General features: G+C 60.3%; 1 protein-coding gene across 2 annotated transcripts; it reads left to right on the forward strand.

The window, feature by feature from the left end:
* Window positions 1-986: 986 nt before the first annotated feature.
* Window positions 987-8,730, forward strand: KPTN (kaptin, actin binding protein). Of its 2 annotated transcripts, XM_054052818.1 has the most exons (13): window positions 990-1,022; window positions 1,749-1,987; window positions 2,618-2,700; window positions 3,240-3,324; window positions 4,051-4,105; window positions 4,669-4,759; window positions 5,725-5,798; window positions 5,878-5,984; window positions 6,073-6,165; window positions 6,713-6,767; window positions 7,464-7,599; window positions 8,345-8,503; window positions 8,585-8,730. In XM_054052818.1, exons 2-13 carry the CDS (start codon window positions 1,771-1,773, stop codon window positions 8,705-8,707), a joined length of 1,278 nt encoding a protein of 425 aa, XP_053908793.1. In that variant the 5' UTR covers window positions 990-1,022; window positions 1,749-1,770; the 3' UTR covers window positions 8,708-8,730. The 2 variants fall into 2 exon arrangements, with proteins under 2 accessions (XP_053908792.1, XP_053908793.1); XM_054052817.1 differs by having other exon boundaries at window positions 987-1,022; window positions 8,345-8,730.
* Window positions 8,731-10,055: the final 1,325 nt, after the last annotated feature.

Raw genomic sequence — 10,055 nt, forward strand, 5'->3', positions numbered from 1 at the left:
CACTCCGGTTTAATCTGGAGCCATTCCCATCAATCCAGACCCGCTATGCTTTAATCCAGAGCCACTCCAGTTTAATCTGGAGCCATTCCCATCAATCCAGACCCGCTCTGCTTTAATCCAGAGCCACTCCGGTTTAATCCGAAGCGGTTCCCCTTAATCTAGATTAACTCCAGTTTAACCCGGAGCCATTCCCTTTAATCTGGAGCCGCTCCAGGTTCGCCTGAAGCCTTTCCTCTTAATCTGGAGTCACTCCGGTTTCATCCGTGCAGAGGGATCCTTCCCTTCTGGTATTTAATAGTGTAAAATAGTCTCCGCCAGCCCGGAATTCCGAGCTCCTCCGCTCCCGTTATCCCGGGATCCCCCGGCGAGGAGGAAGGCAGCGCCAAATAAACGATGCATGAGTGCACTCGGGCTCTTCTGTACCCCAAATCCCCCCTTTTTACCCCAAATCCCCCCTTTTTACCCCCAAATCCCTCTTTTTTACCCCAAAATCCCCCTTTTTACCCCCAAATCCCCCCTTTTTACCCCCAAATCCCTCTTTTTACCCCCAAATCCCCGTTTTTACCCCAAAATCCCCCCTTTTTACCCCCAAATCCCTCTTTTTTACCCCAAAATCCCCCCTTTTACCCCCAAATCCCCCATTTTTACCTCAAAATCCTCTTTTTTACCCCTTTTACCCCAATCCTCCCTTTTACCCCCTTTCTACCCCCAAATCCCCCTTTTTTACCCCAATATCCTCTTTCCCCCCCCACACCCCCTCCTCCCCCGCCCCTCTCCGCTGGGCGTGGTCGCTCCTGGCCCCGCCCCCTCTCCAACCCTCAGCCAATCAGAAGAGGCTCCGCCCCCTCCTCCGCTCGAGCCCCCCGAAGGCGCGGGCTATGCCGTCGCAGAAGTGACGTCACGCGCGCCGCGACAGCGCGAGGACCCCTCGGGGCGGGGTGGCCGCGGCGGTGCCGGTGCCACAGTGCCAGGTACCGGGCCCGTTACCGCTCCCGCTTTCCCGCTCCCTCCTCACAGTCCCGGTATCCTATTCCCAGTCCCATTCCCATACCCACTCCCAGTATCGCATTCCCAGTGCCCATTCCCACTCCCCATTCCCACTCCCAGCGCCTCGTCCTCATTCCCAGTGCCCATTCCCATTCCCAGTGTCCCATTCCCACTCCCAGTGCCCCATTCCCCCTCCCAGTGCTTCATCCTCACTCCCAGTTCCCATTCCCGCTCCCAGAATCCCACTCTCAGTGCCCAGTCCCATTCCCACTCCCAGTATCCCCATCCCAGAGCCTCCCAGTGCCCCATTCCCTCTCCCAGTGCCCCATTCTCTCTCTCCCAGTCCCCATCCCCATCCCATTCTCCCTCTCCGGGCGCCCCATCCTCACTCCCAGTGCCCATTCCCAGTCCCAGTGCCCCATTCCCCATTCCCTCTCCCATTCCCCATTCCCCTCTCCCAGCGCCCCATTCCCCATCCCAGTGCCCCATTCCCTCTCCCATTCCCCATTCCCCATCCCAGTGCCTCATTCCCCCTCTCCCATTCTCCACTCCCCTCTCCCATTCTCCACTCCCCTCTCCCAGTGCCCCATTCCCTCTCCCATTCCCCATTCCCCATTCCCTCTCCCAGTGCCCCATTCCCTCTCCCATTCCCCATTCCCCTCTCCCATTCCCCATTCCCCTCTCCCATTCCCCATTCCCTCTCCCATTCCCCATTCCCCTCTCCCTCTCCCATCCCCTCTCTCGGCTCTCCCTCCCGGCAGTGTCCCGGTGCGGATTCCCGGGATGCGGGGCGGTTGTCCGCTGGTGGAGGACAGCGTGAGCCGCTTGGGCTCGCAGAGCAGTGTGTACGGACTGTCGGCGCTGCCGGGGGGCGCGGGGGGGGCCCCGGGGGGGCTCTTGGCCGCCGCCCTCAAGGGCAAAGTGCTCCACGTCCGCTACCAGGACCTACGGCAGCGCCTGCGGCCCCTCGCCCGGCACCTCCAGTTCACATACATCCCCGGTGGGGGCTACGGGGGGCTGGGGGGCACCGGGAGGGGGTTAGGGGGGGGCTATGGGACACAGGGAGGGGGTTATGGGGGGGCTACGGGGGGCTATGGGGGGTTTGGGGGGTTATGGGGCACAGGGAGGGGGTTAGGGGGCACTGGGGGGGGTTACGGGGCACGGGAAGGGGGTTATGGGGTACTGGGAGGGGGTTATGGGGGGCTATGGGGCATGAGGAAGGGGTTATGGGGGGCTATGGGGGCACGGGGAGGGGTTATGGGGGGGCTATGGGGGGTTATGGGGCACTGGGAGGGGTTATGGGGGGTTATGGGGTGCTATGGGGCACGGGGAGGGGGTTAGGGGGCACTGGGAGGGGTTACGGGGCACAGGGAGGGGGTTATGGGGGGGCTATGGGGGGGCTATGGGGCACGGGGAGGGGGTTATGGGGCACTGGGAGCGATTATGGGGCACGGGGAGGGAGTTATGGGGGGTCTATGGGGGCTATGGGGCGCGGGGAGGGGGTTGGGGGGCATTGGGAGGGGGCTATGGGGCACAGGGAAGGGTTATGGGGGGTTATGGGGCACTGAGGGCGGTTTTTGGGGGGCTGTGGGTCACGGAGGGGTTTCTATGGGTCGGGGTTTGCCCTCAGTGGACGCTGAGATCGTCTCCATCGACTCCTTCGCCAAATCCCCCCCTCAGCGCGGGGTGGTCGTGGGCATCACCTTCGTCAAGGTGGGGGTTTGGGGGGCTCTGGGGGGGTTTGGGGGTCCGGGGGGGGCTCTGACACCCCCCATACTGCCCCACGGCGCCCCACAAGTGCCCCACTGCCCCCCCTCTGCCCCACGGCTGCCCCCTAAGTGCCCCCCTCCCAATCTTGGGGGTCCTGGTGATGTTTTCAGGGCTTCAGGAGTGGGTTTGGGGGTTCCGGGGGGGGGAATTTGGGGTCCTGGGAGGGGGGTTTGGGGTCCCATGAGAGATTGGGGGTCCTGGGGGGGGTTTGGGGTCTGGGAGGGGGTGTTAAGTTATTGGGGAGGGGGTTTGGGGGTCCCGGGAGGGGTGTTTTGGGGTCCTGGGAGGGGTTTGGGGGTCCCGGGGGGTCTGAGGTGGGGGGTTTGGGGGTTCTGGGGGGGATGTTGGGGGGTTCTGGGGAATGGTGGGGGGTTCTGGGGGATGTGGGGGGGTTTGGGGGTCCTGGGGGGGCTGTGGAGGTCTGAGATGGGGGTTTGGGTGTTCTGGGGGGGCTGTAAGGGGGGTCCCCCCTTTTCCCGCAGGATTCCGGGGAGAAGCCGAGTCCCTTCCTCAACATCTACTGCGATTACGAACCGGGATGCGAGAATGACCTCGACTGCATCGCCCGTGAGGGACCCCAAAACCCACCCCGGGACCCCCAAAACACCCCTGGGACCCCCCAAAACCTCCCCCGGGACCCCCAAACCCTCCATCCCTACCTTGGGACCCCCAAACCCCCTCCGCAAGACCTCAACCTCCCCCATAGGACCCCCAAAACCCCCTCCTGGGACCCCCCCAAACCTCCCCGGGGACCCCAAAATCCCCTCCTGGTACCTCCAAACCCCTCCCAGGACCCCCCAACCTCTCATGGGACCCCCAAACCCCTCCCAGGACCCCAAAACCTCCTCCTGGGACACCCCAAACCTCCCCAGGGACCCCAAAACCCCTTCCAGGGACCCCCAAACCCCTCCCAGGACCCCAAAATACCCGCCCTGAGACCCCCAAACCCCCTCCCCAAGACCTCAACCCCCCCCCCAGACCCCAAACCCCCTCCCAGGACCCCCCAACCTCTCATGGGACCCCAAATTCTCCCCCCAGAACCCCCAAACCCACTCCTGAACCCCTGAAAACATCACTAGGGCCCCCAAGATTGGGAGGGGGAGCACTTAGGGGGCAGCTGTGGGGCAGTTGGGAAGCAGTTGTGGGGCAGAGGGGGGTCAGTGGGGCACTTGGGGGGCGCCGTGGGACAGAGGGGGGTCAGTGGGGCACTTGGGGGGCGCTGTGGGGCAGTGGGGGGGTCAGTGGGGCACTTGGGGGGGCGCCGTGGGGCAGTGCTGATCCCTCTCCCCACAGAGAGTTGCCTCAATCTGGAGCTGCAGTTTACGCCCTTCCAGCTCTGCCACGCTGAGTGCGTCCCCCCGGATACCCCCGATCCCGGGATCCCCCCCCATCCCCATCCCTCTGACCCCTGGATCCCCGCGATCCCGGGATCCCCCCCATCCCCATCCCTCTGACCCCCGGATCCCCCAATTCCGGGATCCCCCCCATCCCCATCCCTCTGACCCCTGGATCCCCGCGATCCCGGGATCCCCCCCATCCCCATCCCTCCGACCCCCGGATCCCCCCGATCCCGGGATCCCCCCCATCCCCATCCCTCTGACCCCCGGATCCCCCCGATCCCGGGATCCCCCCCATCCCCATCCCTCTGACCCCCGGATCCCCCCAATCCCCGGATCCCCCTGATCCCGGGATCCCCCCATCCCCATCCCTCTGACCCCCGGATCCCCCCAATCCTGGGATCCCCCCCATCCCCATCCCTCCAACCCCCGGATCCCCCCAATCCCGGGATCCCCCCATCCTGATTCCCCTGAATCCCCCCAATGGGGATCCCCCCAATCCCGGGATCCCCCAATTCCCCCATCCCGGCTGATCCCAATCCCGGGATCCCCACAATCCGATCGGATCCCGCAGGGTGTGCCTGGGATCGCCGGACTCGGAGCCGTCGACAGAGACGGTGTTCCTGCTGAGCGGGAACGATCCGGCCGTCCACCTCTACCGCGAGGTCAGCGCTGCTCCACCCGCGCTCCGACACCTTCCACCCACCTTTCCCTCATTTCCCCCCACTTTTCCCTCATTTCCGTCCACTTTTCCCTCATTTCCCTCCACTTTTCCGTCATTTCCCCTCACTTTTCCCTCATTTCCCTCCACTTTTCCCTCATTTCTCCCCACTTTTCCCTCATTTCCCCTCACTTTTCCCTCATTTCCCCTCACTTTTCCCTCATTTCCCTCCACTTTTCCCTCATTCCCCCCCACTTTTCCCTCATTCCCCCCCACTTTTCCCTCATTTCCCCTCACTTTTCCCTCATTTCCCCCCACATTTCCCTCATTTCCCCCACTTTTCCCTCGTTTCCCCCCACTTTTCCCTCATTTATCCCCATTTTTGCTCTTTTCCTTCCTCTTTTCCCCCTATTTTCTCTCCTCTTTATTCATTTCTCCCATATCCCGTTTCTTCCTTATTTCCCTCACATTCTTACTCCTTTTATCCCTATTTTCCTGCCTATTTTCCCTCATTTTTTCCCCATTTTTCCTCATTTTTCACTGTTTTTGCTCACTTTTCCCCTTTTTCCCTCCTTTTTCTACGCTTTCCCTCCATTTTCCGCCATTTTCTCTCCTTTCCTCTTCCTTTTCCCCCATTCTTACTCTTTTTATCCCCATTTTCCCCCATTTTCCCTCCTTTTATTCTCTTTTTTCCCCCGTTATCCCCATTTTCCCTCCTTTTTCTGCACTTTCCCTCCATTTTCCGCCATTTTCTCTCCTTTCCTCTTCCTTTTCCCTCCCTTTCCCCCCACTCTTACTCCTTTTATCCCCATTTTTACCCATTTTCCCTCTTTTTATTCTCTTTTTCCCCCCGTTATCCCCATTTTCCCTCCCTTTTCCCTCCCTTTTCCCCCCATTTCCCCCCGTTTTCCCCCCGTTTCCCCCCGTTTCCCCCCCGTTTCCCCTCATTTTCCCCGTTTTCCCCCCCAGAACGCGGCCTCCCACCAGTTTGAGGAGCACCCGGTGCAGCCGCTCTTCCCGGAGCTCCAGGACCTGCCCAGCCCGTACGGATCCCCGGATCGGCAGCTCAGGAAACCCCCAAAATCCTTCTTTCCCCCCCCCCCACAATCCCATTTTCCCCAGGATCCTCTGGCTCGATGTCCGGAACATTCCCGGCGGCCACCGCCTCAGCGCCTTCGGTTGCCAGAACGGCTTTGTCCGCGTGGCGCGCGTCGACCAGAGCCGACGCGGTGAGACCTCATCCCAATATTCCCAGTGGGGATCCCGGCGTTCCCGGGGGGGGTTCCGGGTGGGATCCGTCCCCTCTTCCCGCCGCAGCGCTGCTCCAGAGCTGGAGCCTCCAGCACGACGCGCCCGTCGCCAGGGTCCTCGTCTTCCCGCTGGCGCCGGGACCCGGAGCCGAGACCGAAGGTACGGAATCCAGCGCTTCCCAACCCGAATCCGCCCAAAACCCCCCATTTCCCGACCCCAATCCACCCAAAAACCCCCATTTCCTGCCCCAAATCGGCCCTAAAACGCCATTTCCTGCCCCAAAACTGCCATTCCGGCCCCAATTCTGCCCAAAGCCCCCATTTCCTGACCCAAATCTGCCCCAAACCTCTATTTCCCGACCCAAATCGGCTCTAAAATGCCATTTCCTGCCCCAAATCTGCCCAAAGCCCCCATTTCCTGACCCAAATCTGCCCTAAAATGCCATTTCCTGCCCCAAATCTGCCTGACCCCCCCATTTCCTGCCCCAAATCCACCCAAAGCCCCCATTTCCTGCCCCAAATCCGCCCGACCCCCCCATTTCCCTCCTCGAATCCACCCAAACCCCCATTTCCTGCCCCAAATCCACCCAAAACCCCCATTTCCTGCCCCAAATCCGCCCCAAACCCCCATTTCCTGCCCCAAATCCTCCCGACCCCCCCATTTCCCTCCTCGAATCCACGCAGTTCCTCCCGGTTTCCCTTTCCAGGCGAGAACTACAGCGTCCTGGTCGCCAGCACCATCGAGGTCGCCGTCGTCTACAGGTGAGCGCTGCGCTCTTCCTCCCTCTCTTCCTCTTCCTTTTACTCCTTATTTCCTCATTTTCATCCTCCTCCTCTTCTTCCTTCTTCTCTTCATCTTCTTTTCCTCCCCTTCGTCCTCCTCTTCCTTCGCTTCTTCATCCCTGTCCTCCTTCTCCTCTTCCTTCTCCTTCTCCTCTTCCTTCTCCTTCTCCTCTTCCTCCCCTTCTCCTCTTCCTCCCCCTCCTTCTCTTCCTCCTCCTTCTCCTCCTTCTGCTCCTCCTCCTCCTCCTCTTCTTCTTCTTCCTCCTCTTTCCTCCTCCTCCTTCCTCATCTTCCTTCTTTTCTTCTTCTTCCTCTTCTTCCTCCTCTTTCCTCCTCTTTTCTCCTCTTTCCTTCTCTTTCCTCCTCTTCCTTTTCTTCCTCCTCTTTCCTCCTCTTCTTCCTCTTCCTTCTCCTCCTTCTCTTCCTTTTCTTCCTCCTCTTCCTCCTCTTTCCTCCTCTTCCTTCTCCTCCTCCTCTTCCTTTTCTTCCTCCTCTTCCTCCTCTTTTCTCCTCTTTCCTTCTCCTCCTCCTCTTTCCTCCTCTTCCTCCTCTTCCTCCTCTTTCCTCCTCTTCCTCCTCTTCCTCCTCTTTCCTCCTCTTTCCTCCTTCCTCCTCTTTCCTCCTCTTCCTCTTCCTCCTCTTCCTCCTCCTCCTCCTCTCCCGTTATCCCACCAGGAACGTTTCAGCCAAGGGATTGAGCGATCAATTGGTTTTACCGGGAAGCGACCGCTACGACAGCGTCCTCTGCGCCGCGGCCGCCGACGTCGACTTCGACGGCTCCCAGGAAATCCTGCTCGGCACTTACGGACAGGTGAGCCATTCCGGGAACGATTCCCACCGATTTGGGACCTCCGATGCTGATTTGGAGCCCAAAAGTGTCCCTTCCGGCCTCAAATCCACCCAAAAATGCCCATTCCCGACCCAAATCCGCCCAAAATCCGCCCAAACCCACTGCTTCCCGACCTCAATCTATCCCAAATCCAAATTTTTGGGTTGATTTTGCTTGGGAAGAGGTGGATTTGGGGCTGGGAATTGGCATTTTTAGGCGGATTTGAGTTGGGAAGAGGTGGATTTGGGTGGATTTGGTCTGGGAAGAGATGGATTTGGATTGGGAATCGGCGTCTTTGGGCAGATTTGGGTTGGGAAGATTTGGATTTGCGTTGGGAATTGGCATTTTTAGGCGGATTTGGGTTGGGAAGAGGTGGATTTGGGCAGATTTGATTTGGGAAGACGTGGATTTGGGTTGGGAATTGGCATCTTTGGGTGGATTTGAGTTGGGAAGAGGTGGATTTGCGTTGGGAAGAGGTGGAGTTGGGTTGGGAATTGGTGTTTTTGTGTGGATTTGGGTTGGGAATTGGTTTCTTTGGGCGGATTTGAGTTGGGAAGAGGTGGATTTGGGTTGGGAATTGGCGTTTTCGGGATGGATTTTTGTCGGCAAGAGCCGGATTTGGGCGCATTCGAAGCAGAAAACGGCGCCTTTGGGCGGATATCGGTCGGAAGATCCACCCAAACCCCCCAAATCCCACCCCAAATCCCTCTTTTTTTCCCCGGCTCAGGAGCTGCTCTGCTACAAATACTCGGTGGGCGGTGAATTCCGGCTGCTGTGGTCGCGGCGGTTCCCGAGTCCGCTCCTGGCGCTGCTCCACACGGATCTGACGGCCGACGGCGTCTCCGAGCTCGCCGTCGTCTGCCTCAAGGCCCTCCACGTGCTCCAGGTCGGCGTTCCCGGCATTCCCGGCGTTCCCGGCGGCTCGGGCGGCTCCGGCGGCTCATTCCGCTCTGGATGGTCTCTGCAGCACAGCCTGGAGGCCACGGCGCGGCTGCTCCTGGAGCGACTCCGGCGCGAAGCCGAGCGGCGACGGCGCCAACGGATGGCGATACCGGATCAGGAATCCGGCACCGACGCGGCCGCGGAATAAAACCTGCCCGGACATTCCGGGATTCCCAGTCCCATCCCAGTGATTTGCAGTCTGTCCGCGCTGACCGGATCCCAGGGGATTCCCGGTTTCCATTCCCAGTGATTCCCAGTCCATCCCAGTGATTCCCAGTCTCATTCCCACTGGCCGGATCCCAGGGGATTCCCAGTTTCCATTCCCAGCGATTCCCAGTCCATCCCAGTGATTCCCAGTCTCATTCCCAGTGACTGGATCCCAGGGGATTCCGGGTTTCCATTCCCAGTGATTCCCAGTCTCTCCCAGTTTCCATTCCAGTGATTCCCAGTCTCATCCACGCTGACCGGATCCCAGGGGATTCCCGGTTTCCATTCCCAGCGATTCCCAGTCCATCCCAGTCCCATCCCAGTGATTCCCAGTTTCATTCCCAGTGACTGGATCCCAGGGGATTCCCGGTTTCCATTCCCAGTGATTCCCAGTCTCTCCCAGTTCCCATTCCAGCTATTCCCAGTCTCCCCCAGTCTCTCCCAGTTCCCATCCCAGTGATTCCCAGTCTCTCCCAGTCTCTCCCAGTCCCTCTCAGCAGCTCCATGGACGGGGGGGGGGTCTCAGCACCCCCTTTCCCCCCCTCCCCCCGAGCATTCCAGCCGGGAACACTTCCCAACCGCCCCCATTCCCATCCCCCCTCCCTCCCCCATTCCCATCCCCCCCCTTTTCCCGCCCCCCTTCCCCCCTCCTCCCACATTCCCCCTTTTCCCCCTTTCCCATTTTCCCCCTTCCCCCAATCCTTCCTTTTCCCCCATTCCCTCCCCCATTCCCCCGTTCCACCCTCATTCCCATCTCCCCATTCCTCTCTATTTCCCCCATTCCCATTCCATTCCCCCCCATTCCCACCCCAATTCCCCTTCTCCCCATTCCCCCCTATTCCCCCATTCCAAACCCCCCATTCCCCCTCCATTCCCATTCCCACCCCCCATTCCATTCCCCCTCTCCATTCCCACTCCCCCCAATCCATTCCCCCCATTCATTCCCATTTTCCCCTATTCCTCCCATTCCCCTCCATTCCATTCCCCCATTCCCCCCATTCCCCCCCCATTCTCCCTCCATTCCCCCATTTCCCCCCATTCCATTCCCCCCATTCCATTCCCCCCATTCCATTCCCCCCCATTCCCCCATTATTTCCCCCCATTCCCCCCTCTATTCCCCCTCATTCCCATTCCATTCCCCCCCATTCCCCCCCCATTCCCCCCCCATTCCCCCTCATTCCCACTCCCCCCCCCATTCCCGTTATTCCCATTCCCCCCCCATTCCCCCCCCCATTCCCCCTCATTCCCACTCCCCCTCTCCCCCCATTCCCGTTATTCCCATTCCCTCC

This window comes from Cuculus canorus, chromosome 37, assembly GCF_017976375.1.
Source record: "Cuculus canorus isolate bCucCan1 chromosome 37, bCucCan1.pri, whole genome shotgun sequence".
In the NCBI taxonomy this organism is placed as follows: Eukaryota; Metazoa; Chordata; class Aves; order Cuculiformes; family Cuculidae; genus Cuculus; species Cuculus canorus.

Excerpts from the sequence above, each read along its gene's own strand:
- KPTN (XM_054052817.1), top strand. The coding sequence starts at position 1,771 with ATGCGGGGCGGTTGTCCGCTGGTGGAGGACAGCGTGAGCCGCTTGGGC. Across the intron at positions 2,701-3,239 it reads TGGGCATCACCTTCGTCAAG|GATTCCGGGGAGAAGCCGAG; the intron begins GTGGGGGTTTGG and ends CTTTTCCCGCAG. Across the intron at positions 7,600-8,344 it reads TGCTCGGCACTTACGGACAG|GAGCTGCTCTGCTACAAATA; the intron begins GTGAGCCATTCC and ends TCCCCGGCTCAG.